The sequence below is a fragment of the Gracilinanus agilis genome, chromosome 1 (genome assembly GCF_016433145.1).
Source record: "Gracilinanus agilis isolate LMUSP501 chromosome 1, AgileGrace, whole genome shotgun sequence".
In the NCBI taxonomy this organism is placed as follows: Eukaryota; Metazoa; Chordata; class Mammalia; order Didelphimorphia; family Didelphidae; genus Gracilinanus; species Gracilinanus agilis.
Window position 1 is genome coordinate 167,102,622 of NC_058130.1, and position 27,018 is coordinate 167,129,639.

A 27,018-nucleotide genomic window follows, 5' to 3' on the forward strand; every position below is an offset into this window, starting at 1 on the left:
CAGCTCCAGACCCAAAGCTGTCCACCCTCTATGGCCCAACTGGACATTCCGGGGAGCGCAGGGCTAAAGGCACGGCCCACACGGGCTATGGCTATGGGGGTGGCGGCGAGGAAGAATCCCAAGACAGAGGCTTGCAGCCTCCAGCCGAGGAGCTGCTGTGGGTCAGCAGCAGGCTCGGGCTCTCCCCTCCCCATCTACCGCTGCGGGGTGGCCGCCCTCTGGCTCGGGGCTCCTCCGCCCCCGGGGAGTGCAGTGACCTCAGAGGACCTGTTAGGAGTTGGCGGCAGAACCACCTTTATTGGGGGGTGGCCTGTTTGGGGGCAGGTGGGGGGTGTGGCCCCTGCATCCCCACACGGCTAGGGTAGGGGGACAATATCAAAAAAGGTGACGGAGCCAAGGCTAGTGGGGACCGGCTGAGAGCCACGGCGGGTGGGGCCGGTGCAGCCCCTGGCGGTGCGGGCGGGTGCAGCAGCGTTAATACTCGGAGCGAGCGTTAATACTCTGAGGAGGGGGAGGCACTTGGGGGATCCCAGGGCTGGGCTGAAGGCTGAACCCCAGGCATGAAGGCACTTGGACAGGGCAGGGGAAAGGGGACGTGCGGCGGTGCGGGCAGAGCCCGGCCTGGGGTGGCGGGAGGCTCTGGGCCACAGAAGGGCGGGCGCAGTCTCCGGCCCAGGCTGTGTTCAAACAGAGTTCTGGTCCTCAGTGCTGGCCCTCGTCCCGCAGCTCTGAAGGCAGGAACTTGTACTGTTGCTGCCGGATCTGTGCCAGCTTCTTCCGGGCCTCCTCCAGCTCTCGCTCTTTCCGAAGCATCTCCTCTTGGGCTGCGATTATCTGGGCGGACGAAGGAGGGAAGGGCCGGCTTCAGCCTGGGAAGTGGCCACCCTCCTCCGCTCCCTTCTCCCGCCGCCCCGAGGAAGCGCTCACCTGGGCGATGCCGCCCACCATCCTCTCCTTCACCACGACGGTCTCGTTCTCTTGGTCCTCGAAGGCTGCGGCTTTCTGCGCGGCCTTCACCAGGTTGTCCGAGGCTCGCTTCACAGCGTTGCCAGCCGCCTGGGACGAGACAGATCGGGGTGAGGCTGTGTCCCAGATGGGGGGCTCTGGGGGCAGAGGGGGTCCCCCCCCACAGTTGTCTTCTGGGGACACTCCAGAGCAGGCAGCCCAAGACCCATTGCGACAGGGGGTGCAGGAGGAGGGCTTCAGGGGTTCCCACCTGTAGCCGCTTCATGGCCTCCGAGTCCTGGTCTGCCTTGACTTTGCAGGCGACGAGCAGCTGAGCCGTGGAGGCCGCCACTTGTTTGGCAGATGAGATGAGCTTCTCCTGGCTGGCATGACCCTGCACAGCCGCATTGGCCGCCTCACACAGATTGTTGGTGGCGGCGGCCACCATCCGGGCCTGGGTGGGCAGAGGAAGGGGAGTCAGACCCGGCGGAGCCCCCGCATCTCCAGCAGCCCTTCCCCAGAGCTTCTGCACGCCGGGTACTCACAGCAGAAATGAGGCCCTGAGACCACTGCCCATCATCCAACGCGTTGGCCGGGATGGCCCCCACCTGCGGGGAGAGATGGAAGGGTGCCTGGGGCCGCTCTGCCCAAGCCAGACAGGAGAGTACGGATGACGAGCATAACATTCACCCACATTATTCCTTCCACGAGGCCTTACCTTCCCCTGAGCCACCAACTCCCTCTGGGCGGCAGATGCCGCCTTCACCAGGGCGCTGGTTGCTGCCGCGATGGACTTGGCTGCTTCTAGGATCTGCTCCTCAAAGTTCAGCGATTCGTCTGCTTCCTGCAATGTAGCAGGTGATTGGAGGGAGACGAGATGGGGCTGAGTGTAATGGGGAGGGGATGGGCTCAAGGTGTGTGTGGGGGAAGAGCCACAAAATGGTTGGTGATGGGGGGGGCTGACCTTGGGCTTGGCCCTGGGCTTGAGCTGTTCCAGCTTCTTGGCTGCTGCCTCAATGGCTGCTGCAGCTCCCAGTAGTTCGTTTTCAGCAATGACTGTGGGGTCCTCAGGATCGACCCATTCCGTTCCTAGGAGAGTGGGTTAGGTGAGGGCAAAGCAAGTGGTGCAGCAGCTTTGGGGGAATTGAACCCAGGACATTGGACTGTGGGACTGGGCTTGTGTGGAAAACTCAAAGCTTAGGTGGTGATTTGGAACTCGGGGGAAATCCACGTTTCTCTCTGGCTATGAATGGCCTGATGAGGCCTGAGGAGGAGAAGGGTGGCTCATGTCGAGCTGAGGGCTGCTTCCTACCCTGACCCGGTGCCCTTCCTCACCCTTCATGGCCTCAGCGGCTTGGATGAGCTCAGTGACAGATCCAGCCACACGCTTGGAATGTCCTGTTAACTGCTGTTTCAGTTCTGGGCTCGGTTTCTGCAGGGTCTGTGGCGATGGCAGGGATCAGGTGACAGGTTCCACGTTCTGCCCAACCAACTCTTCCCCCCTAAGAACTTCAGACCCTCTTGATAGACACAAGAGCCCCCCCCACATCTTCCCCTCATCATTCGTCCCCCCCAAACTGCCCTCCCCACCACTCATCATGCTCCCTTCACGACACGGCACAGCAGACCCTTCAACCATCATGCCTCACATTCAGTCCAGGCAGTGAGGTTAAGAGGCACTCACCGGCTGATAAAGAACAAGAAGAATGAAGAGAGAAGAAACGAATGAGAAGAGCAAGAGGAGCGGGCGAGGAAGAAATACGTATGAGTTGGGGCAGGGACAGAAACACAAGCGGATGAAGAAGAGAATGACAGATGGAAGAGTCTTGGGCTGGGAGGTCACAGAATGGGACGTTCTAGAAGCCACCAGGATTTTTGTAGGATGGGTGGTTGGGAGAAGGGCTGAGGGGGTACAGGGGCCTGAGCCGAGAAGCCAGTAGAGGGGACACGCTGGGGGGTGGCCAGAAGCCAGAACCTCCTCCCTCACCAGTAGCACGTGGTCCAGCAGTTCGAGGTAGCCATTGGCACACTCCCGGCCGTAGTGCAAAGCCCGGAGTCGAACTTCAGGGGCCACCTCAGGGTGATAGGCAGCCTCCTGTTTTCCCAGAGAAAAAACTGTCAGCACCAGGAATGTCCCTCTATCTATCCCTCCAGCCAGGACACCTTCCCTGTGCATCCTTCAGTCTCCACCACCTCTTTCCTACCCAGCATACCTTGCAGGCCCGCAGCATGTCGGCTATGGCACGGCGACTCAGGTTGGCTGTGGCAATGACATCCTCCTGGCGACAGGAGTTGCCGGCAGCAACAGCCTTGGCGGTGGCCATGGTTATACCTTTGGTCATTCGTATGAAATCTTCTGGGGTTGAGGTCTTGGCAGGGGGTTCTGGGGAACAGAAAACCTGCAGAGAGGACAAAGTCATGAAAAGTGATGCAGCAGGATTTGGACAGTCATCTAATCTTGGGCTACAGAGCTCAAGGAGACTGATCTGAAGGAAGAGCAAGCAGCACTTCTTCAGAGAAGTAAGCTATGAATGGGAAGGGATTTGTCCAAGTAGCAGAACTGGAATTGAACTTCATCCTCTTTGTCATTAGACTGGAATGAGAAATCGATGGATCAATCATCAGGGCTTCTAAGGTACTTTCTGGTGCTGGGTATGTGGATTCATTCAATAACATTTACTAAGCACTAATCAATTAACTATGACCTATTAAGAATCTACTTTGTTGCTGGGCACTGTACTAGGCACTGGGGGTGCAAATATGAAACAATTCCTACTCCAAGGGGGCTTATATTTTGTTCAAATCTAAGATATAATGACGAATGGTCTCTAGCCATAAGGAAGTTAAATTCAAATAAGGAAGAGAAGACATATAATATTGCTAATAATATATCATTACCCTTCCCTGCTTTAAAAAAAAAGTTTTTAGGTATTTAAAGATTTACTGAAGTGCCATAAACAAAGATCTAAAGGGAATAGGTAGGGGTGGGAGAGGGAAGCAGTTTGTAGGATGATAATAGGCAGAAAAGTTTCATAGTTCACAGCTTATGCAAGTTTTTTACAGTTTACACCTGCTCCATCAGCTACTATTGAGCGTTTGCCTAAATACCATGTTCTTCAGGAGGCCTTTCCTGGTCTCCCCAGCTGCTAGTGCCTTGAAATCTTTGAGATTTCCTCACATTATCTGGTATGTACCTAGTTATTTACATGGTGCCATCCCATCAGAATAGAAATGCCTTGAGGACAGGGACTATTTTTTACCTTTTTTTTGTTATTTCCAGCAATTAGAACTCTGGGTACTCCGGGCCTGGAGTGATGGGTGCTCTTGGGGGGGGGTTGGGGAGGGTGGAGAGGGGCATTTTGGGTGGAGGAAATGGCATGCAGAAAGGCACAGGTATGGCAGAGCCCTGGGTGTGTTCAGATAATACTGAATCTGCTGCTCTGTATAACTGGAGCCTAGTCAGTGTCTGGGTAGTGCAGTAGAGGCAGATTTGGGCCATGTTCAGGGTCTTGAAAAGTAGTATGAAGAGGAAGGGCTTGATTGGGTAAGCAATGGGGAGTCAGGGAAGACTTCTGAGCAGGGCAGTAATATGAACGATTATGAAGACAGATTTAGCAGCTCTGGGCAAGAGGGGTAGGGGCGGGCGGACTAGACAAAGAAGGCCAGGGAGAGGCCCGGACCAGAGAGCGATGTGGGCTGGAATGAGCGAAGATGACAGCAGTAGGAATGAATGGAAAAATGGGGACTGATCTGAGAGACTTTGAAAGAGGAACCAAGAAGGCCTGGAAAATGATTATATACGAGGAAAGGGAAAGAGAGAGAAAGAGACGGAGTGGTATGTGGATGTACATATGGATATGTACAACACACACACAAATGCTTGAATACATGTGTATGCATACACATGTGCACACACAGGCACATGTCCACATGTATATACATACATTCTGAATGTGCACATACACATACTAAAAAACACAGATGAGGAGCCAGCAATGGTGACAAAGGAAAAATGGTCAGAGAAGGAGGAGCTAAAGAGGCTCCTGCTGTGCCATGGAAACCAAAGGAGCAAGGCTTCAGGAGGGGCTCAGTGGACACAGTCATGTTCTCCAGATGATAAGGGACATGAGAAGGGCCCTGGATCTGGTGGTCAGAGGTCATGTGGGGGGGGGCAGAATGGTAGAGGCAGAAAAGAGACTACAATATTAAGAAGGGAGTTTAGGGGACAGCTAAGTGGCTCAGTGGATGGAGAGCCAGGCCTAGAGATGGGAGATCCTGGGTTCAAATGTGGCCTCCAACACTTCCCAGCTGTGTGACCCTGGGCAAGTCACTTGACCCCCATTTCCTAGCCCTTACTGTTCTCCTGCCTTGGAACCAATACTCAGTAGTGATTCTAAGGTGGAAGGTTAGAGTTAAAAAAGTGAGTGTGGCAGTCTCAATGGGATGGTAACGAAGGGAATGTGAGTATGTGCACACGTCTGGATGGGCATTTCTGCGTGGCTGTAGGAGTCACGGGTTCACCTAATGAGCGCTCTCACCGCCAGCTCCTGCCGGATGTGCTCTGTGGTAGCCTCCAGAGCCCGGGTGCCCTTTGTGGCCTCGTCCTCCACTGCTTTCACAGTCTTGAGCAATGACGTCACATTGGTCACCATCACCTGGGAGAGTGAGGCACGGCATGAGTGTGAAGGCCCTGCCCTTCCTTCCATCTCCCTTTCACCCCTGCCTTCTCCTACCCACCTTGGCAGAGTTCTTGAGCTGCCACACAGCAGGGTCATCACCCACTTTGCCTGCTGCAGCCTTGGTGGCGCTGATGAGGTCCCCCAGAGCCTTGGCCACATCCTTAACTGCATTGATCAGCACCACCTGCGTGGAATGAGAGGCTGGCTGGAGCTCGGAAATGGGGGGTTGTTTGGTTGGGGACAGGGATGGGATGGGGTAGATACCTGGGTCTCAGGGTCCTCAGCACCCAGGCTGGCTGCACCTAGCTTAACCACATCAGCCAGGCGGGTAATGGTGCCCACAGAGGACTGGGCAGCTTGGGCCAGCTTTTCTTGGCTCGCAGCCGCGTTCTGTACCAGGACCTTTGTGTCCTCCACCAGTGCCTTTGCAGTCTTGAGGATGCCCTCCCTGTGTGGAAAATGCTACCTGTAGAGCTTACGCAGCCTTCTTTAGGCCCCCCTGTTCCTATTTCCTCTCTCATTCCAGTTTCTTATCCTTCCTCTTCTCTTGGTTCCCTCGAGACAGTCTGTCTGTCCTAGATGAGGTTCGTTGGCTCCTTCTGCCCTTCCAAACCACCTCCGCCCTCCTCCCCACCCCCAGGTTCTTCTCCTCACCGGTGATCAGCAAAGGTCTCGGCACCCTCACGGTTGAGTGTCCCTGCTGTGGCGAACATGATGGTGGTGTCGAGGTCAGCAATAATGCCAGACACGGCGCTGGCTGCCGTGATGCAGGCCTGGGTGCCGCGGTTCCCAGCTTGGAGTGCGGCCAGAACGTGGGAGACCTGGAAGGAGAGAGGACGATGTCGTGCGGTTTCTCATGGGCAGAGTGCTTGGCCTGGGTGAGCTGGCTGTAGGGGTTCAGGATGGGCGATGGGCGCGGAGGTTACCTTCTCAGACACACGTCGGGCACACTCCATCAGCTCTTTCCTGGTGTAGGCATCACTGGGGCTACACTGCAGGGCTCCTGCCTTTGTGACCAGGGCCGCACAGCCGTGGCCCAGCTCCTGCACCCGGTGCTTGATATGGGCACCAATCTGTGAGCACAAAGGACAGTGGCAGGACAGGCGATGAATGGGCATCTCTTGGCGGTTATCTAAGATGTACTGAGGTACTCAGGCGGAAGTAAAAAGGGGCAAGGGAGAACCTATATAAGGTATTTGGGGGGGTCACAGAACGGTAACAGCGGCTAACATACGGAGCCGATGGGAGCACGGAAGCTATGTTTTGAGGTATTAAAACAAACAAAAGAAAAGCCAAAAACTCACGACATGTATCTTCCTGGATGTGTTATCTTGTAGACAGAAAATGCTTACATGAGAAAATGTACTGTGTTCATAAGCACACATATGAATGCAGAGTTCAGTATTAAATGTGGATGGGGATGGAGATGGGGGAGAAGACGACAATGATGTCATGGAGAGACTCTGAGTCCAAGCTAACCACAACTACTCACATTTATGCAGCATTTTGTAATGCTTACCAAGTGCTTTCCTCACAATAATCCTTTGAGGGAGGTAGTGAAAGGAAGCAGAGATCAGAGGTTATGGGATTTGCACATAGTCACATGGCTACAAAGTGTCAGGGTTAAGGATTTGAACACATATCTGCTAGGCCCAGTCCTTGGAAGGCAGTAGTGGATGAAAGTCAGTCCTGACCCAGGAGCTGGCCTGTGTGGCAGGGGCTGGACCAAGAAAACCAGTGAGGAAGGGAGGGAGGGAGGGAGGGCAAAACCTTCTGTATGTGCTCAGAGGCTTCTGGCTTAGTAGGATTGAGATATAAGCAAACAGGGGAAAGTGAAAATCTGTTTTCACTGTTCATACCATGGTCGTCTGGTAATCCAATCTGTTCCCCAGATTTCTGGGGGAACAAGGGAGAGAAAGCCCAGGGCTCAGAATGGCATGGAGATGAGAGAAGGGCCCAGAAACAAGAATTCTAAAAGTGAGATGAGCCCCAGACTGGGCTGTCTCCACTTTGTCCCAGTGGCTGAGGACCTGAGGATTCTGGGCATGTCCAGATCATTCTTTATTTGTAGCAAAAAGCATTCTTGTTGCCCTCATGATGACTGACCTGGGAGTATTTAGCTCCCCCCCAAAAGGATGGGGGTATGCTTCAAAATAGAAGCATAAATCCTCTCATGGTAGTCAGAATGGCATGGAGGAAACCCCAGCCTGCTGCTCTGGGATGGGGGTGGTACACAAGGCACATGGAAGGAGTGCCATAGAGAGGAGGGACCCTCACTTAGGGTCCCAGTGGTTATTCTGCTCACCTCCTCATTTTCAGCAGCCATGGCTGCAGGCTTGGCTTGAAGGGCAAGGCGGCCATAATCACTGGTCAACTGGTTGGCCAGAGGGCCCAGCTCCTCTGGGCTGGTACTTGACTTGGTAACCTGGGGAAAGAGGAGAAGTCATAGCAAAATACATTTCTCCTTGCCCTTCCCTAGGCTCACTCCTGGGGTCTCCTGCACTCACCATCTCCTGTACGTTGACTGCAATGGCTTTGGCTGTTCGTACCATGGTCGTCTGGTAATCCACAAACGATCCATCCGGCTCTCCCATTGGTCCTTCATCCAGCTGGGAAATGGGGGGAGGGAACAGGAGAGTTTCAGACCTTGCCTTTGGCTGGGCCAGGAAACAAGGCCAGTCCAGACTGGCTGCCCTACACTCCACCAATGAAGATACCTGGTTGATTGCCTGAGTGATGGAATCCACCATGCCCCCCACCACACCAGCAGCGCTGGCTGCCTCATTGAGGGTGGCTGTCAGGTCTTCCACGGCTTCTGTTACCATTTGCACAGCCTCTTCTAGAGCCTCCTGAGTGTGGGCTGCTTGCTGTTTGGGATTAGAAAGGGAAAAAACAGATGGTTAAGTAATGAGAAGGGTCCTTCTACTTCCTCAAAGTGCCCCTGGCCCCATCCCCTATTCTTCCTCCACATACCTTGGGGTTGCCCCCTGCCTCTTTGGCAGTGTAGAGCAGCTGGAGGGCAGACTCTGCCAGGGTCTTGGTCTGGTCTAACAGTGCCATCTGCTGGGGGTGGCTTAGCGTCTTGGAGGCAGCACCCACAGCAGCCAGGGTAAGTGGCTCGAAGTACTGGGCCATCTGGGACACCTGAGACAGGGTGGGGGTAGGAGTCAGCCCGGACAGGAAAGATCCCAGGAGCCTTCCCTTGACTCCCACTCCCCAAGTACCTTGTGTCCCAGTTGGGAGGCCTCAGCCCGGGCAGCACTGGCCAGCGGCTCAATGAGGTGGGAGATCTCTTGTACTGCAGTCAGCATCTGAGTGTGCAAGGCCTGAAAAGGAAAGGCCCGGCAACTTTAGCACTTACTACTGGCCCAGCACAGGGAGAAAGATGGATGATTCTGTCCTCTAAGGGGGATGGATGGAGAAAACTTGGGTTAAAGCTGGAAAGAAGACCCAAAATTTTGGTCTGTTGGAGGGTCTCAAACCCTGACCCCCAGGTCTGTACTGACCTCTCCTACTCTCCCCCCTCCACTGGACTTGCCCCTCTCATTTTGCCCCATTCTCCTTCCTCCCAGCCTCCTCTCCTCTGGGTGCCATGTTGACACCTTACCTCATGGCCTGCTCTAACTCACCTCTTGTGAGATGCCCTCTCGAGGTGCAAGTTGCTGGCTGACAGCAGCAAGGGAGGCCTGGTCCAGATCACGAAGACAGCTATTTAAGGCTGCAATGGCCGCCTCACACTCCCGCTGGCCTGGAGCCTTGTCCCTGGGAAGGCCATGTCCTCTCAAGTCATACCCTTCCTATTTCCACATTCCCACAACAGGTCACTACATTCTTTGGGGCACCAATGAAGCACCTCCTCTTTCCCCCATGAGATCCTACCTCATACTGGTGATGAGTTTCTTGATGGAATCAGAGACCGTACGAGAGTGTCCAGCCAGTACTGACCAGCGAGGGGGGTCTCGAGGATTGACTGCTAGAGCCCTGGCTGTCTGGATTAGTCCCCCAGCACTCTCTAACATCGTTTTAGCTGAGACCACTATGGGCTCCATGGCAGCTCGACCCTGGGAGAAAGGAGAGGGTGGTTAGAGAACTAGAGAGCAACATGCTCGGGAAAAGAGATGAGTGAATCCTAGGAGGCCACCTGCCCAGGCTCTTTTCCACCCTAATGCTTCTCTCTTCTCCCCACCTTACCTCAGGGCTGATTTGGGCAGGAATGCTAGAGAACTCAGGGTTGGCTGCAAAGGCACTCAGATTGTCCACAGCCTCCAGCAGGGGGGCTGTGGCTGCTCGGCACTGGGCCCGATTCTCCTCAGTGAAAGCTCCATCCAGTGCCTGAGGGAGGTGAAGGCAGAGTTTGGGGCATTATAACAAGGCATACAAAGTCTATATTCTCCCCCATCTTAAAGTACTTTTGGGACAGGTGGGACTGGGTAAGAGGGGAAGTTAGGAAAAATGGTACAGATGTTCAAGTCCGGTGACAAAGAGTAAATATAGGAAGAGATAGGAGATTGGGTGGGGACCAAGGGAGGAGGCCTGGGAGGAATATGGTCATGAAAACCTTGATGGTCTTGACAAGGTTGGCGGTGCTATTGGCCACTTCCTTGGCTGACTGGACAAACTGGCGCTTGGCTGTAGGGTTGGCTGTTCGGGCTGAGGCCAGACGGCAGCTGTTACACAGTGCAGAGGTGTGTTTAGCCACTATGGTGGCTGCGGAGAGCACCTGGGGACACAGACATCCATGGAGAAGGCATAAGGAACAAGGAATCAGAGGATCTAGGAAATGACCGAGTACACCCCCTTCAGTTTGCAAAGGAGGAAAGTGAGCGTTCAGAAGTAAGATGACTTGCACAAGGTCTCATAGTTAATTAGGGCAAGAAAAGAAACCAGGGTTTTCTTTCCTCTCTTTTAGAGGATGGATAAGACTTCAGTAATAGGCGCCTAATCACCCCTTCTTTATAATGATGGAAGATAGGACAGAGAACACAAATGGACACTAACTGGAAGGCATTGTGATTAGAAGCGGGAAGAGGCTGTTCCTTCTTCCTAGGCTCCTTCTTTTGCTTGGCTGGTGCTGCCCTATTCTTTCTATGGGTTATCATCCCTAGGGCCAACACCCACCTTCCTGCCTGCTTACCACCAGCGTCCTTCCCAAGTTACCTGGGCCTGGGTGCAGCCTGGCTCCCCTAAACTCTGACAGGCCATCTGAATTGCCTGGTTGGCTCTGGCAAACTGGGTGGGCTCCACCAGTCCCTGCTGTCCCGCTTGGCTATTGGGGTCTGAGATGCCAACCAGGTATGCAGCCTGGGGGTAGAAAGGCAAAGAAAGGTTAGAGGATAATGAGTGAGCAATGAAAGGAAAGGGGGGAAAATGAGAATGGGGAAGGGTCAGAGTGAAAGATAAGGGCCAGGCTTAATTAACTAATGAATTGTCTTCAGAATTCTCTTCAAAGGGACTTTAATAGCAACTCTAAGATTCCAGGAACAGGAAGGATGAGTAACTTGACTGCAGTAGCAAATTCTCTGTCTCAAAGTGAAGCAGCCCTGATGCTTAGTGCCAAAGGAAAGGTCCAGAGGGAAGCATGTCACCGTTTTTCACACCGAGTCCTTGTTGTTTACATCAAGGCCAAGCAATGATTGGTAAGAGTGGAAATGTAATCAAGAAATTATTGCAATGATGTGCTTAAATTTCTTTTCAAATCAGTCTGTATTATATCCATTTGAATTTTCTGTGCAAACAATAACCATGTACTTTACTGCTGTAACTTTAATTTTTATTGCATTTTTATTATTTTATTATTATTATTACTGCATTTTTATGTGTTAGTGGGGGGCAGTAGTATCTGTCCCCAGAGTCTGTGAGTCTATGGCTGGGAGCTGCTGAGCTCTTTGGTCCATAAAGACCTGACTCAAGGGGATACTAATAGTTGGGTGAAAACAAAGCTTTGGGGTGACCATGTCAACTCCAACCTTACTATGATGGCTGGGGAATGTCCCAGGATGCCAGTTTTCTGTTGGGTCCTTGGGCTCTGAGGGTGGGGGTGATTCAGGTAGTAGGCTGGGCAGTAGGGTCCTTGGCCTGGCTCTAGGACCCGTTATGGCTGGGACAGGGAAGGTTACCTGAGCGGCTGCCTCTGTGAAGCCACAGAGAGCTTTGGAGGCTGTGCGGATGGCCTCTCCAAACTCAGGTAGGTTGCTGTTCTTTGCATTTTGGGAAATTCCAGTCATGGCCTCACCCAAGACCTAGGGAACATATATCAGATCCAACCATCAGAGAACAGACAGGATAGATCCTAACTCCCGGCCCATTTCTCCTCCTTGGTCCTTTCCCACATACCTTAGAGTTCTCCATAACGCTGTCTAGGCAGCCAAAGTAGGACATATCATTAATGGGCTGGGCTGGGTTTTCCAGGAGTTCTCGTACAGTCTGGGGTGGGGTAGGAAGAGAAACAGTGGCATGTGAGAGCCTTAACTTCTTTAACCTATCCTCTATTTCATTTCCACCTTAAACCTCAGTATCCTCAACTCCTTATACACCAAAAGACACCCTCTCTCCCTCCCCAAACACTTAACCACATCCACTGGCAGTCTTTACCTCCAGCTCCCGAAGGGCATTGTCACACTCTTTCTGGCCTGGTGCCTGCTGGGTACACATGGTGATGAGCTGGTTGATGCTATCTGTGACAGCCCTTTGAAGGGGAGAAGGACAGGACAAGACCTAAGAGGCTGGGTCTCCTCTTAGGCCTTGTCCTGTCCTTCCACCAGATTTTAGCTGGATTTAGACTTCTCTGACCCACCACCACATCCACATCTAGTGTTGACCCTATCCCCCCTCTGTTCATTCTTCCTCACCGGGCAGCCGCAGCCAGCTGGCTCTTAAGGTTAGGGGCAGCAGGGTCTGTGGATAAGGCCTTGGCTGCCAATAGTAGTTTGCTTGATGACATGGAAATGCCCTTCAGGTTGGATACCACTTGGGCCTGGTCCTCTTGGCTCTGTCCAAAGATTGAAAGAGAAGGGGGAGTGTCACATGTCTTCTGGTCCTATCCTTTCCTTTATGGGGAAAGTGTATGAGTGTGTAAGGTACAAATAGGGGGTTTGGGCTTCTTGGGGAAGGGCACAGGTATATAAGGTATGGGGAGCAGCAACCTATCTCCCATAGGTACTTCTATTCAGACATTTCCCTCCCATCTTATGGTCATTCAGGTGAGAAAATTGTGGTCCCAGTCATTGTATCCTCTCTTTTCCATACCGGAGCTTGTCCAGCCATCTCCACGCCTGCCTCCAAGAAGGTGTTGAAGTCTTGTCCAAAGCGGCCAGAGGCTCGAGCCAGATCCTGGGGGGTCCCTCTGGAGGCTTGTACCAACTCTGTGGCTGCTTGGTTCAGTCCAGCAGCTGCTTCATTCAGTCGGCTCTGAGCCTCTTGAAATGTCCCAGTGCTTGGGGGAAGCTGGAGGGGGACATGTCAAAGGGGTTGAGGAATGAAAGTTGGGTAAGGGGAAAGGTGAACTGGGGAGTCCAAAGAGAGAGAACTTAAAGAAAATAAGAGAAGAAATGATGGGCAAGAGGTGATTGCATCTTACTGGAGAGAAGTTGGGGCAAGTTGGAGGGAGATGAAATGGGGCTTGAAAGCAGAAGAGAAAAATGGAGGCCCTGGGGAGGAAAAGGAGCCTCAGTGCACTGGAGGTTTGGGGCCTGTCAGCCTCTCTGCTCCCCCACCCAATTCCCTTCCTCACTGAGTCACTCAGCAGGCGCTTGCTGGCATCTCCAACGGCTCTCAGGGCATTGTCCACATCACGCTGGCCTGGTAGGCAGCTGACACAACGGTTAAGAGCCTGTGTCACTGCTTTTGCCACCTGAAGGAGGAAAGATGATTATTACTGTGACAATACTCTAGGGACTTCTGAGCAGGTAAGGAGCTCTAGAGAGAAAGAAACTGAAGTTAGTTTAATCAAATGGTACTGAAGAAACTGCCCTAAACTTGGGAGAGAACCACACCAATGTTACTCTATAGTACTTAGCCAGGCCTTCATCATAGTTTGACAAACACCAAAAATGTGGACAAATGGAAGTCAGTTCATTGGAGGACCAGTTTCTCACTAAACAGACTAGGGGAGCTGTCCACTGGTCTATCTGTCTGTGAGTTAAGTCATAGCAGGAAGGAGGGGCTGTAGATGCTTCTTATTTCAAAAGGATAGGCCTATATCAATATGACTGGGGAAGGAGTTGGCCAGTGACCTACAATGGATGAATGCCCTTGCCCTGTGCCTAACCTGGGCCAAACGTTGCTGGCTCTCGGGGTCCCCAGGTCGACTGGCTGCCTTCTTGGCTTCATCAATAAGGCTGCTGGCTTTGTCCAGGACATCACTGGCTGTGTCAAGCACTGCTGCCTGTACTGCAGGTTCTGATGTCAAGGCTGCCACACCTCTTGCTGCTTGGGCCAATGCCCGTAGTCCTCCTGCCACATCTCGAGCTGCTATGCCTAGAAGAAGACATAGGATCTGTGCCAGAACCCTGGCTTCTCCCTTTGTTCCTCACTGACCTACTCTCACACAGTCACATTGGTCTTATTTTCTCTCATCATTACTTTCCTTGATCACTCCTGTATCCATACCTGCGTAGTTCTCATTGCCCTGGGCTACCTCTCCTAGGAGTTGGGCAATAGAGGAGCTCACAGCCTTGGTACTGTTCCCTAGGTCCTGTGCACATTTCTCCATCTGGAAGAGAGAGATCGAGAAGACTCAGGAGGACTCTATGGTCTCCAAGGCAAAAAGAACTGGCGAGTCAGAATTGGAAGTATGATCTGAAAGATTTGAGAGGAAATTGAGGGTCTAATCTGAGGATCTGGGACTTGGAGCACAATTTAGTTTATGATGTAGTCATTCTTACCGTCTCCCCAGGGAGGGGTTTGAGTTTGCCATCTCTAGCTGCTGCCTTTACTTCCTGCAGGTCACGCTCCAGGCTCTGTACCAGGCTCAATGCAGAGTCCATTTCCAAGGGACCACATGCCTCCTGAGCCTTCAAAGAGAGGGGGGGTTATGGGTGAAGGGAGAGGGCTATTGTGGGGGTAAAACTGTCAGACATTGGGAAAGATGCCCAATGAAGCCTTGGAATACTCCCCCTACCCCCCCATTCTCCTAGTTTACCCTCCCTACTCCTCTTGACCTTAACCCTGCAATGAAATCTCCAGGTCCCCAGTTTTCTCTATTTTGAATCTTACGCATCTCAGCATTTCCCCAACATCACCAAGTCTTCTCTATCTTTTCCCCCAGCATGCACAATGGTCTTTTTTTTTTCTCTCTTTTTTTCTCTTTAGGCAATGGGGGTCAAGTGACTTGCCCAGGATCACACAGTTGGGAAATGTCCGAGGTCAGATTTGAACCTAGGACCTCCCTTCTCCAGGCCTGACTCTCAATCCACTGAGCTACCCAGCTGCCCCCCATGCACCAACCAATGTTCTTAATCCCTGTCATACCTTCTGGGCAGCAGTACGGAGCTCAGCTAGGGCAGTGCCAAGTGTCTTGGCACACTGACTCAGCTGCATGGCTGATGCCTGGTCCTGAATTGTGGGGACTGAAGCCTTCGCTGCTGCTACCATCTTTCCTCCAGGCTGGGGGCAGGAGAGAGAAATAAGGGAGATACAATGGGACCAAGATACTCTTCTCCTCAGGGGTAGGGTAGGGGAGGCACTGAGGACACCATCTTCATGGGAGAGAGGACCTAGAGTGAAGATACCATCTTTCTCTGGGGTAGGGAGACAGTATTACATTATGGAAAACACACAGAGTAAGCTCTGAATTTCCTTAAAGGAGAGACAATTTGAAGGGAGTATATAGAAAGTGGTTCTAGGGAGGTTTGGGTCTTGGGGAAAGCAGTTGTAAAAGGAGTCTCAAGGGGCAAGAGGAAAGGGAGAGTACTCGGCATGCTGTGGAATGACAAGAAGAGATGGTTCCAAACCTGTAGGAAGCTCTGGCTGGCAGCAATGAGGGCAAGTTGGGCACTGGGGCTGTCAGGCTGGGCTTGGCTTCCTCGGACGCCCTGCACCAGCAGTGGGATCTGCTCGGCCACAGCCTGGGGGGTGGGAGTAGGGCAGAGACAAGAGAATTTCATCAATTCTATTTCTCAGTGAGTGATGCAGAAGACTACTGTAGCCCTCTCATTCCAGATGGGGCATAAGGAGACCACCCTTGGTCCTTTTTCCTAGTCCTAGGCTTGCTGGGATCTCACCTTGCAGCTCTGCACGAGCAGAGGCTGAGGGCCTGCAGGGGCCTTGGGGGCAGAGGCTGCATGCTGAGCTGCGGCAATGGTCTGGGTAGCTGAGGCTGCAGCCTGTTTGGCTGCATGCTGTAGGGAGAAAGCAGTTCAGATGAGTACTTTCTGGTGACCTTTCTATTAACCTCCCATCAATCTATCCCGTTATGTGCCTCCTCCCTCTCAGGGACCACTGTTTGGTTTCTCCAAATACCCCATGTCTTCCTGTCTTCTGCCTCCTCCTTTGTTCAAGTTCTCCTTTTTTCTTTTGCTCTCCTTCCTTGTGTCTTCCCCTATCTCTCATGCCCAAGCCTTCCTCTCCCTCCCTCCCCCTCCACAGTTCCTCTTTTACCTCTCTGTGTTCTCCCCCACCCCCATGAACCCCCTCTCTTCCCTGCTGACCTCCAGTCGCTGTACTAGCTTCTTTTTAATGGCATTCTGGGCAGCAGCATTGGTTGCCATGCGCAGGCCTTCTGCTGCCTCTCGAAGCCGCTGTTGCTGTTCCTCACTGTCAGGATGAGCAGCTGCCCCCTGAGATATATGGATAAACAGAAATTATTACTTTGCCAGTAACATCTCTCTGACCATCCATGCCCCTGCCCTGCTTCAAAACCTGCCTCCTCCATGAAGTCTTCACTGATGGATTCTCCCTCAATCTATCATTCCTTTAGTTGGTATCCCTAGAATAAAGGCCTTAGGATCCTGCCTGTTCTGGCAAGAAAAGGTGCCAGGAAACCCAAGGAGACTAAGCTTCAGGCCTTAGCAACTATAGTTGCTAACAACCTAACACTGTTACCTTCAGGTCCCACCACTTTCCTTAAAAGATTTTTCTAGAGAATCTGCAAAAAGATAGAGGGGATATATAGGAGGCCATCTCCACATCCCCAAAGGAGGGAGGAAGGAGCATCAGCCCTCCACTCCCATAAAACCAAGCAGATAGGACTGGGCACAGTTTTGTTAGGACACACATGTCGTCCTAAGATAACCTTCCTACATGAAATGGGAAGGTACTGAGGAAAAGACATTTCCTGAAATGTTAAGTGAATCTCATTTATAAAACCTTAGAATGGCAAAGCTGGAAGAGCCCTAGAGGTCATGTATTTTAAAACCACACACCTAATTCAGATAGTTCATTTTATAAATGAAGAAACTCAAGGTCACATAGTTAGCAGTGGAAGAACCAGGACCAGAACCTGTGTACTGACCCCCAGTTCTATATGGCTTCTATTATACCACAATGCCACCTTGCACCCATGGTCCCGTGTCTCTGCTTTATACAGAGTCCTGGATATAAAAAATGGGCTGTGTGAGTATCCAGTCTTAATCACTATCGGTATTGAGTGAGAGGCTCTCAGAAGTGGACAAGACAAAGGGATGAGTCAAGTGAGGTAGCCAAGAGAGGATGTGAGAGAGGTTAGGCTTGGCTCCATTTACAGTCTAATGAATAACAGGGATCACTCCAACAGTGAAACTTCTGGTAATTCTCTAGTAACTTTCCCCTTGTTTGCTATGTTTTTCCTAACACTCATTTCCCATTAAGCCTCTTAGGGTTGTCTTATCAGTTCTCCCCTCCATGTTCTTCTTCTGGGTTATTGGGAGTAAAAACCCTTAGAATCTGAAAGCCTTTGCACTACTTTATATATAGGGGTAGGGAAAAAAGCCAAGAGACATGTTCTCATTCTACAGTGGATATAACAGGAAAAAACCCTACAATTAGGAACCATGGGAAATGGTGGTTAAGAAGAGTACAGATGAGTCTGTCCAGGGGGTGTAGGGAAATGTGACCAGGAGTGAACCTGTCCCCAGAGGTTTATGTAGTCTGGAGGCTCTCAGTTTGAGATGGCTTCCTTGTGAGAATTTGTAGAACTTTTGTAAACATCCCCTTTTTTTAGTTTGTTGGTTCATTTGACCTGCTCCCATAATCCTCCAGGAAAGCTGCCATCTCCCGAGGTCTCATCTTGTTATAGAGGTTCCTGAAGACTATATTAGCAGAGAAAAAGTTCTGGCTAAAATGACCATATAGGGCAGACTTTGTAACCAGACTCCCCAAGCTTGGAGAGGTCCCTCTTTAGAGGGGAGACCAACACATGACTGATTTCTTTTTTCTTTTGGTCCACAGCTCATTAAACTGTCTATTCATGCAAGGAAGAGGCAGCTAGGTAACTCAGTGCTGGGCCTAGAGTCAGGAAGACCTCAGTTCAAATCCAGCCTCATATGCTCATTAGCTGTATGGCCATGGGCAAGTCTCTTCACCTGTTTGCCTTAAACCATTAGAGAAAGAAATGGCAAACCATTCCAATATCTTTGCCAAGAAAATCCTATGGACAGTATGGTCCATGGAGTTATGAAGAGTCAGACACAATTGAACAACCACTCATGCAAAGATGGACTCTGATCTGTACAGGTGAAAGAACATTTCCACATTCTTTAAGTACTAAAGTGAGTATTCTCTTGTTAGGGACAGAGATTGTGATTTCACTGGTATAGTGATCTCCCAGGTGAGGAAACTCCCTCTACCAAAGCAGGAAGCATCTTCTCTACAATTTATAGTCTTAAATAGCTACCTGGGAGATTAAGTCTCCCTCCTCCCTTACATTTAATAGTCACCCTTTCCCCTTCAATTATATTGCTTCCTAAACACAGTAAATGTAGCAGAATGTGTAGTAGACTGCTCATACTATTTTGTCAGGTCCACTTAATCTCTGTGCATGTTTCTTTACATGCAGAATGAGGATAATAATCTATGCGTTCCTTTCCTGGGTTGGAGTGAAAGAAAGGACTCCCTGAACACTAAAGTGTTCCATATGGGAAGACCTGTTATTAGGAAGTCTGTTTTTCTTAGACTTGAGGCCTTGTATCTCAGACCCCCTGAAAGAGGTGGGCTATCTTTTCTTAGCAGGCCTACTTCAGATCAAGGGCTGCCTCTCTTTTGCCCTCTATTTTCTTTCCCAGGACGGCTAGAGTTCTGCCTACAGGAAATGGCCCAATGAGGTTGCCTGTTAGAATCCTGAAGCAATACCTTGGCAGCTTCCACCATCTTTGCTGTGGCATCAGCCAGGATTTTGGCTGCACTGAGCAGCTTTCGTGAGTTTTCCAAATCACTCTCTCCCTCAGCATCGGCTTTGATGGCATTGACCAGGTCAGAAGTTGCTTGGGCCAGAATTCGGGCTTGTCGAACCATTTCTCCTGAAAGGGTCAGGGATGTGGTTCAGCATAGGGAGGCTGGAGCCAGGGGACAAAGGGAAAAAGGACTTTCTGAGAAAGTACAGGGGAGATGAACTGAGAGGAGGTTTGTTCTCATAAGTGACCTTCCTGAGGCCATTTTCCCCTTAAGTATGGGATTTTGGCATAGGTTGGGAAGACCTAAAATCCATTTCATGAAGAAGAGGGAGTCTCAATTGTCTCAGGGAATATACCTGGAAGTTTCCAGGGTAGATATCAAAGGGAAAGTCATAGACTGTAGATTTAGAACTGGGAAAGACCTAAGAAGCCAGTTAGTCCAATCCCTCCATTTTATAGAAGTAGCAGGTGGTCCCTCTTCAACTGGGAAGAGGAAGAGCCTCTGAAAGACTTTATGGGAAAACTGGGGATGGGGTGGGTAGTGTAGAGGAAGAGAGGTATATCACTAAAGATCTTCAGAGGGAACTTATTAGGGATAACTAGGGACAGAGGAATGAGTGGTCTTCTTAAGGATCTCTATATGCTTGAAACCAGAGGAGGTCTTCCTGGGAATGTCAGGAGAGGGTCCTTAGTAGGGATCTTGGAAAAGTTCACTGTGTTCCTTGGGGGTGTAAGGGTGGGTTATCTTACTTGGTAAAGATCTAAGGATTGAGGTGGTGACATTTTCATCAGGTGTTCTCACCAGCATCGCCCATGGAGCTAAAGATGTTCTCAGTGACAGTGAGGATGGTGTCCGTGGCTTGATCATAGCGTCCAGCAGGGCGCCCTCCTGTGGCATGGGCCCTTACATGCTGTAGCAGTTCATTCAAGGCTTGGGTTACAGCAGTAGCTGCTGCTCCAACGCCTCGAAGCAGCGACCCATCTTCTGTGGCAGCTTGGGATGCTGCCACACAGCCCTCCACGGCCTTAGCCACCAACCTTCCAGCCTCCACTAACTGCTCCTGGCACACAGGTGAACTAATTGTGGGCGCCACCACCTGCAGACAGATTGGGCATCAGGACCACTGGCTGAAGGAAGGAATGTGAACTGTGAAACTTTAAGGTATTCTTCAGGGCTGATAGGTAGGGACAGCAGCAGGAAGTTAGGAGGTCCCAGAGAAATGGTGGGACCATCTGAAAAGGACCACAAAGAAAGAGTGGGAAAGGGGGAGGTCATGGAACAGGATTGAGTCCTTGGCATTACTACCTGCCTCGTCTTGGAGCTGATAGTATCCTTCTGGACTCACCTTGGTACAGGCCACAAGCTGGGATGTGGAGAGAGCACATTGTGTAGCTGCAGCAATAACCTGTGTCTGCAGCCCTGAGTCCTCTGTCCGCTGGGCAACACTCTTGGCCTTGAGAACCAGTGCAGCTGCAGCACTGGCCACTGCTTTGGCCAGGTGCATCAGCATGTCCTGTGGAGAAACAGTAGTTGGTATGGTCCTACCTAGACCTCTTGACCCATGATTTCAAGGCACCCAAGGTAGAAGCTGATCGATGTCCCTGTTGACCCTGATCATAAGATAGTATGCAGAAAACACCAGCCACCAGAGCATCCCCTAAAGCAGGGGTCAGCAACGTATGGCTCTTGAGCCATATCTGGCTCTTTTGAGGGCCAGATATGGCTCTTTCTGCAGGAGCCATAAAGTCAATTTTTTTCAGGCACTGTTACGGGAGTGCACACTGTGAGTACTGTACGGCTCTCATGAAATTACATTTTAAAAAATGTGGCGCTTATGGCTCTCACAGCCAAAAAGGTTGCCAACCCCTGCCCTAAAGCAATACCTGGAGCCTAGAGCAGGACAGAACCCATTCAAAGAGGAGAAAACTCACACCAAGGAGATAAAAGTTTCTATCATTAGAAGACCCCAAACCGAAGGGAAAGATGTATGAGGCGGATACACTCGGATGATGATGGGGGTAGGGACATGTGTTGTGTATGTATGTGGATGGGAAGGCAGGAGGCAGTTGCTCCTGCCTCTAGCACATCTTTCCCTTCTCTTGTCTGTTTGAGGGCGCAAAGTCCCATTCACTCCCCTCCCTTATTCCATTCTTTCCCTCCCCAATTCCTGAGCCTGGTTCCCCTTTTCTCTCATTATTTTCTGCCCTTTCTTCCTCCTCCCATTAGGAAATGGTTTGGTGGGTGTCTGGAGGCAATATCAGTCGAGTGTATACGGCTCAAGGAGAAGAGAAATGAGAAGGCCCAGGCTAGGGGGCCATTACCGTGGGGGGGTCAGAGGGGAATCGAACCCCAGACCCTCTGGGCGCAAACATCTGCATGGGAAATTGGGGAAAAAAGGTCAGCTGAAGAAATAGGTTTGGAGGTGAGTTGGGTCTAAAAGGTAGGGGTGGGAGTGGGTCAAAGCTGCCCCCAATGATGAGGACAAGACAGGTAGGAAGGATAGGGGCTAAATTAATATTTTAAGGGCTGGATCCTAGGGGTCAGAAAGCAAGTATCAGGGGCTCATCCCATCAGAAGCAAGGGTTGGGATTTAGGGGCATAGGGGCCATTCTCCTTGATAAGAGGCTAGGGGTAATATTCAGAGAGTCTGATGTAACTTACCTGGAAGTGGGGGTCAGTGTCACTCTCTCCAATTTGCTGCAGAAGCTCTCCACTGGCCTGTCCTACATTCCCAGCAGCCTGCAGGAGGTTCTGACGGGGCTGAGGGAATCAGACATTGGTCAGATGCCACCCACATTCTGTGCAAAACACAAGACACTGAACCCCAGCCCTGTGTTCAATATCCAAATAGCCTGTTCCTTCCTTCCTTAAAATCTCTAACCCCTAACTAAGCACGGCCATTGCTGACTAGGTGCCAAGTACCAATTCAGATACAACCCCAAGTCCATGCCTTGCCTAATACCATCCAAACCTTCCAGTCCCTGACCTCAGCACTAGCCGGCTGGGCACTTCGCAGCAGTTCTGATACAGCCCCTGCCAGGCCTTTGGCTGCCTGCAATAGGGGCCGCCCACTTCCACCCTCATCTTCTAGCAGAGCAGCTAGCATCTTCACGCCACGGGACATCTCAGTCAAGTTGGAGGAGATTGTAGTCACTGCACAGCCCACAGCTGTGTAGTCGGTCTCTGCAGGATCTCCTAGGCACAGAAAGGAGCATGTGGACAGAGTAGTCAGCAAACTGACAGGGAAGAGGTGAAGTTGAAAACACAGTAAAATTTGCTCTCCTCTGCCCCCAGTCCACTCAATCACATCCTTAAGCAGACTCAAAATCCTTAACCATCCCACCTGCGGTCAGGTTCACTACAGAGGCAGTGCCAGCAGTGATGGCATCCACTTGAGAGTGGATCTCATGTTTCGACTCATCCATCTTGTTCTTACGCCAGGCCTTGGATGCCTAAGCAAGAGAATAAGAGAAAGAAACACCTTTGGCTCAAGCTCCCTTGCTGGAATTCAAGTGCATCTACCCTTCTGTCCCTAGGCCCTTCTCTATACTCACAGCATCCTGGCCAAGTGGGGGTAGAGTCTCAAAGTCATCCAAGGTGGCCTGGGCTGCCTGCACAGCCTGCATGCTGGAGTTGATGGTACCAGTAAGTGCCTGTTGGGCTGAGGTCTAAAAGACAAGAGAAAGGATGAAAGAAAGAGATATGGAAGAGAAAAGCAAAGCAGGCAAGGAGATGAGAAGAATGGCCATAAGAAGCACAAAACAGGGATATGGAAGGGTGTTTTTACCAAGGGAGGCATGTGCCCACGGTGCATTTGGCCACTGGTGATCTGCTGCTGAGCAGGTGGCATGCTGCCCATCTGGAAGTTCTCAGGGCCAGAAGCTCCAGAACGCATGATAGCAGGTAGGGCCACAGAGCCATGTTCTACCCTTCCTATCCGGTTATATTGCTGTTGCAGGACTGTGGACCTGAAAAGTTGGTGAAGGAAGAGACAAACTTTTGACTGGCACCTCACACTCTAATGTAACTAGGCAGGAAGTATGACAAAAGATTCAGAAAACAGGCCTCATCCTTCCAACAGTGATACTGCTATTATACAATCATTAGAGCTGGGGATATGAGTGGTCTGGGGTTCTCAGAGTGTGTCTCACTTCTGTCTCTCACTATGCTACTCTATCATTAAGGGCTGAAATTTGGGGAAATAGGGAAGAGATAATCTTAGATATTCAACCTCCCTCCCACCTCTAACCTTATAGGAAAAATCATCTTCTCACTACAACCATCTCTGTGCAATAGAGGGCATTCATACTTCAGGAAGATGTTGGCTTAGATCATTTCTAAGGTCCCTTTCAGACTCCAACACTATGGCTATAACCATTCTAGGGAATCTGCCTTCCTATAGCTGCTATAGTTATATCTTCCCCCTAAAATATGGGGTTTCTCCCCCAAATCTCCCCCCACTGCATACTTTTTGGGAGACACTGAATCCTCCAGCATGGTAGATTCTTCATCTCCTTCTAGGCCAAAGTGATCCTTGCTCTTTTTCTGTAAGGAAAAAGCAGCCCCAAGGAAGAGACAGATCAGTTAAAGAAGGGGAGGGGAAGGGAAGTAGAGATTTTCTTTTCTAGACCCTACTAGCTTGGTTCCCCAAGATCTTGGGCTCCTTGAATCATAGAAGGTAGAAGATTCATGTTTGTGGAAATAAGGGTAGGAAGTCCTCACCTTTTTAAGGATAATGTCAATATAGCCAGCAATGAGCTGAGCAATCTGCTCTCCTTCTGTTGTTTGCACTGAATAATAGCCATCCTGGTAATCTCCAAAGTCCTGGGGGCAGAATGTAGGTGTTCAGGAGAAACCCTAGGTATATACAAAGTAGAAGACAGGGGTGGGGGGCTTCTCAAATCCCCAAACCTAGATAGGATGCACAGACCCCTCTAGTGCTGACAGTACTTACTTCCTCATTCCCTGGAACTCATATGTATCCACTGTGGGTAAACGTTATCTTTTAGCCTAACTGTCCTGCCTCTTGCTGAAATTGCAAAGCCTTCAGGCTCCACCAATCTAGAGGACTTTCATGTCCATTCTCTCCCTTTTGGGGTTTTGCTTTAGAACCCTGACCTGTTCCAGAAAGGCACAGACCCAACTGAGCTTTCTTCTTGTTGGTACTCTTCCCATTCCCAATCACTCCAGCATTTTCTTCTGGGGGTCTCCAGAGACTTCCTCCACCCTCCAATGACCCCTCACCAGGGTGAAGCTCTTTGGAGAGGCAGCCCAGCGCTTGATATTGGTAAGATTCCACTCCTGGATCACTTCCTTGGTCTTCTCATCCACTCTCATCACACATTCTTTGGTGATACCCAGTAGCCGAGGAACCAGCTTGTTCTTACCCTTCATTTTCTCCTGTCAAGATTCAGAAGGGCAAGTGAGAGGTCAGATGCAGAGCCATGAAGGAATTGAGAGGTGGAGGTAAAGTGGCAAGGGAGAGAGTAGAGCAAAGGTGGACCCACATAAAAGGGAGGGGCTCAGTATGGGGAGCAGGACTTTGATGGATTAGAGTTGAAAGGGAGGCAAGTAAATGACTGGGAGTTTCCCAGAGGATGAGGAAGGTAAACAAGAGTGGGAAGTCAGTCAGGCAATGGAAAGGGATGTTCAGAACTCACCTTGACCAGGAAGAAGGAAACACCGTACGTCTTGAGGGAGCGGGCAAGCTTCACATAACGCACCTTCGCTTCAATTTCACTCATCTGCCCGCAATTCTTGTGGGCCTATGGGTATGGGGAAATGAGGGGTGATGGCATAGAGGAGAGTTGAAAGGTTCATGGGGAGGAATGAAATGAAGGAAGGATGTTTTAGGGACAAGAGGAGGGACTGATGGATCAGGGAGAGCCAGGATGGGGAGGATCAGAGGGATTGAAAACAATGGGATGATGGACCAGAAAAGAATGGTCAAGGAGCCTAAATATTTTATATGGTCATGGAGAGAAAATGTGTGTGGGGTGGCTGGGGAGTGAGGGAAGGGGTTATGCAAGGATAACAGGTAAGAGGGAAACGGTAAACCTGAGGGGACAGAAAGAAGGCCTGAATGGGTAGTCTCATGAGGTATTAATTATACCACTACCTTCCATTTGTACAGTGTTTTATATTCTTCAAAGTGCTTTCACTACCATGTTCTCTTTTGATCTTCCAACAACCTCATGTAGGGTAGGTATTATTATCCTCATTTTATAGGTGGGAAATTAAGATATAGACAATTTAAGTATCAAAGATCTCACAGCAAATTAGAGGTGGAGTTAGAAGTAGAAGTCTAGGTTGGCTGCCTCCAAGAGCAATGGGGCCTGGAGGTGAGCTCAGTGGAGGTAGTGGGAGACTAGTTTAAGACAGAGTTCACAAGCACTTCCTAAATAGACCTACCCCCTTACCTGAAATATCTTACGTTCACCTTTCTGCTTCACATATTCCTTGGGCAAGAAATCTTTCAGGCTACAATAAAAAAAGGGGAAGATGGGTCAGAAAGAAGGGAAGGAATGGGAAAGATTGGAAAAGGAAAAGCCCTTTGCTGTGCATGTGAGGAGAACACTTTGAGAAAGCCTTTCTCTCTGAAGAAACAAGACAGACAGAGCTTGGGCTTCCTCTGAAATAGAGTTAACTAAGAGTCAATTAATAGACATTTATTAACAGGCCCAGAGTTCACATCTGGCCTCAGATATTTCTTAGCTATGTGACCCTGGGCAAGTCACTTAACCCCCTTGCCTAGCCCTTACCATAGTATTGGTTCCAAGATGGAATGTAAGGGTTTAAAAAAACATTTGAACCTTGCTAAATACTAGGGATACAAAAAAAAAAAAAAAAAAAAGGCAAAAGGTGCTCCCTGCCTCTCAAGGAGCTTACAAGTCTAATGGAGGAGATAATAACCAACTATGTACAAATAAGCTATATAAAGGATAACTAGGAAATAATTAAAGGAGGAAGGCACTAGAATTAAGAGGATTAAGAAAAGCTTATTGTAGAAGATGAGATTTTAGTTGAGACTTAAAGGAAGGTAGGAGGGAGAGCATTCCAGGCTTGGGGGATAACCAGAGAGAATGCCTGGAGCTGAAAGGCAAAACAAAGGATTTTGTATTTGATCCTAGAAGCAAAAGGAGTTTACTAAGTGGGGGAGTGAACAAGGTTGGACCTATGCTTTATAAAAAAACAAAAACTCTGGTGTCTGAATGGAAGACTGAGCTTTTGTTCAAACCCTCCCTATCCTTCCATGGCTCACTGTTAATGTGAAGCAGCCATGGACATCTGATTGCCATCTCTCCCCAACTTCAGGATCCAGTGCACTGGGGAGAATGAAAGGGAACCTGAGATGGAGCTTTCAGAAGAGGAGAGTACAGTGGAGCTGAGGCAGAAGAGGTCTAGCACCACTTCTATTTAAGAAAATCCTTATATTATGGGGAATATAGTTCCACTCTAAGGTCTCTTAATGGAATGGAGCTGATTGAAATTTCTGGAAGTCTATGCCAACAGAATGAAAACTTTGGTGGGTCCTGCAAAGTTGGAAGCTCTTCGAGTAGGAGCCCTGCAGAGGACTGTGTGTGTGTGTATTTGTAATCTACGGACCAGCCTTGCTAGGCTGTAGAAAGCCTCACTGCCAGAGTGTTGGTCTAGGGATGTATTTTTTTAACCTATAGCAACACATAAACCATCTTCTTGGGTGTAAAAGGGTTATAATTTACAGGTGTAGAAGGAACACATTAAATCATAAATCCCTCAATTATTGTAGCAGAAAAGATGTGTGTTATGAATAACTTGTATTGTGAAACTAAGACATTTCATAACTTTCTCTGAGCTTGTTTTTTTTTCTTCTGTTTCCAACTGGGTTCTCACAGTAGCAAGACAATCTTTTCCCCTTTTCCTAATTGATTCTGTCTCCTGGCTGTTCCAAAACTTTTCTTCTCTCTTCAAGCCCCTCACTCAATCATCCCCCATCCTCTCAGGTATTTTGCTTCCTATTTTATCAAAAAATCTAAGGCCATTTACCACAAGCATCTTTCTCATCCTGCAACTCCCTAATATCATCTATTTCTTTTTGTATCTTCAACCA

At 50.1% G+C, this 27,018-nt stretch overlaps 1 protein-coding gene across 3 annotated transcripts in view; it reads right to left on the bottom strand.

Annotated features, from left to right (window-relative positions):
• Window positions 1-270: 270 nt before the first annotated feature.
• Window positions 271-27,018, bottom strand: part of TLN1 (talin 1) — a 42,369-nt gene continuing 15,621 nt past the window's right edge. For all 3 annotated transcript variants that reach the window (XM_044658790.1, XM_044658804.1, XM_044658797.1), the window contains exons 8-57: window positions 25,349-25,409; window positions 24,590-24,694; window positions 24,174-24,329; window positions 23,652-23,753; window positions 23,398-23,474; window positions 22,717-22,897; window positions 22,484-22,597; window positions 22,273-22,381; window positions 21,916-22,124; window positions 21,591-21,689; window positions 20,275-20,442; window positions 19,731-20,025; window positions 18,888-19,054; window positions 16,271-16,399; window positions 15,845-15,961; window positions 15,575-15,688; window positions 15,093-15,227; window positions 14,507-14,635; window positions 14,232-14,334; window positions 13,891-14,099; window positions 13,354-13,473; window positions 12,870-13,067; window positions 12,473-12,612; window positions 12,216-12,309; window positions 11,958-12,047; window positions 11,741-11,863; window positions 10,782-10,925; window positions 10,183-10,344; window positions 9,816-9,956; window positions 9,504-9,685; window positions 9,254-9,386; window positions 8,849-8,950; window positions 8,598-8,768; window positions 8,342-8,491; window positions 8,132-8,233; window positions 7,930-8,049; window positions 6,551-6,697; window positions 6,279-6,445; window positions 5,889-6,072; window positions 5,683-5,808; window positions 5,484-5,600; window positions 3,159-3,344; window positions 2,933-3,040; window positions 2,281-2,386; window positions 1,910-2,034; window positions 1,664-1,789; window positions 1,491-1,553; window positions 1,217-1,399; window positions 928-1,056; window positions 271-834 (exon numbers count right to left, since the gene is read on the bottom strand). In XM_044658790.1, the coding sequence (XP_044514725.1) occupies window positions 703-834; window positions 928-1,056; window positions 1,217-1,399; window positions 1,491-1,553; window positions 1,664-1,789; window positions 1,910-2,034; window positions 2,281-2,386; window positions 2,933-3,040; window positions 3,159-3,344; window positions 5,484-5,600; window positions 5,683-5,808; window positions 5,889-6,072; window positions 6,279-6,445; window positions 6,551-6,697; window positions 7,930-8,049; window positions 8,132-8,233; window positions 8,342-8,491; window positions 8,598-8,768; window positions 8,849-8,950; window positions 9,254-9,386; window positions 9,504-9,685; window positions 9,816-9,956; window positions 10,183-10,344; window positions 10,782-10,925; window positions 11,741-11,863; window positions 11,958-12,047; window positions 12,216-12,309; window positions 12,473-12,612; window positions 12,870-13,067; window positions 13,354-13,473; window positions 13,891-14,099; window positions 14,232-14,334; window positions 14,507-14,635; window positions 15,093-15,227; window positions 15,575-15,688; window positions 15,845-15,961; window positions 16,271-16,399; window positions 18,888-19,054; window positions 19,731-20,025; window positions 20,275-20,442; window positions 21,591-21,689; window positions 21,916-22,124; window positions 22,273-22,381; window positions 22,484-22,597; window positions 22,717-22,897; window positions 23,398-23,474; window positions 23,652-23,753; window positions 24,174-24,329; window positions 24,590-24,694; window positions 25,349-25,409 (6,850 nt within the window). In that variant the 3' untranslated portion in view covers window positions 271-702. The remainder of the gene's footprint in view (window positions 835-927; window positions 1,057-1,216; window positions 1,400-1,490; window positions 1,554-1,663; window positions 1,790-1,909; window positions 2,035-2,280; window positions 2,387-2,932; window positions 3,041-3,158; window positions 3,345-5,483; window positions 5,601-5,682; window positions 5,809-5,888; window positions 6,073-6,278; window positions 6,446-6,550; window positions 6,698-7,929; window positions 8,050-8,131; window positions 8,234-8,341; window positions 8,492-8,597; window positions 8,769-8,848; window positions 8,951-9,253; window positions 9,387-9,503; window positions 9,686-9,815; window positions 9,957-10,182; window positions 10,345-10,781; window positions 10,926-11,740; window positions 11,864-11,957; window positions 12,048-12,215; window positions 12,310-12,472; window positions 12,613-12,869; window positions 13,068-13,353; window positions 13,474-13,890; window positions 14,100-14,231; window positions 14,335-14,506; window positions 14,636-15,092; window positions 15,228-15,574; window positions 15,689-15,844; window positions 15,962-16,270; window positions 16,400-18,887; window positions 19,055-19,730; window positions 20,026-20,274; window positions 20,443-21,590; window positions 21,690-21,915; window positions 22,125-22,272; window positions 22,382-22,483; window positions 22,598-22,716; window positions 22,898-23,397; window positions 23,475-23,651; window positions 23,754-24,173; window positions 24,330-24,589; window positions 24,695-25,348; window positions 25,410-27,018) is intronic.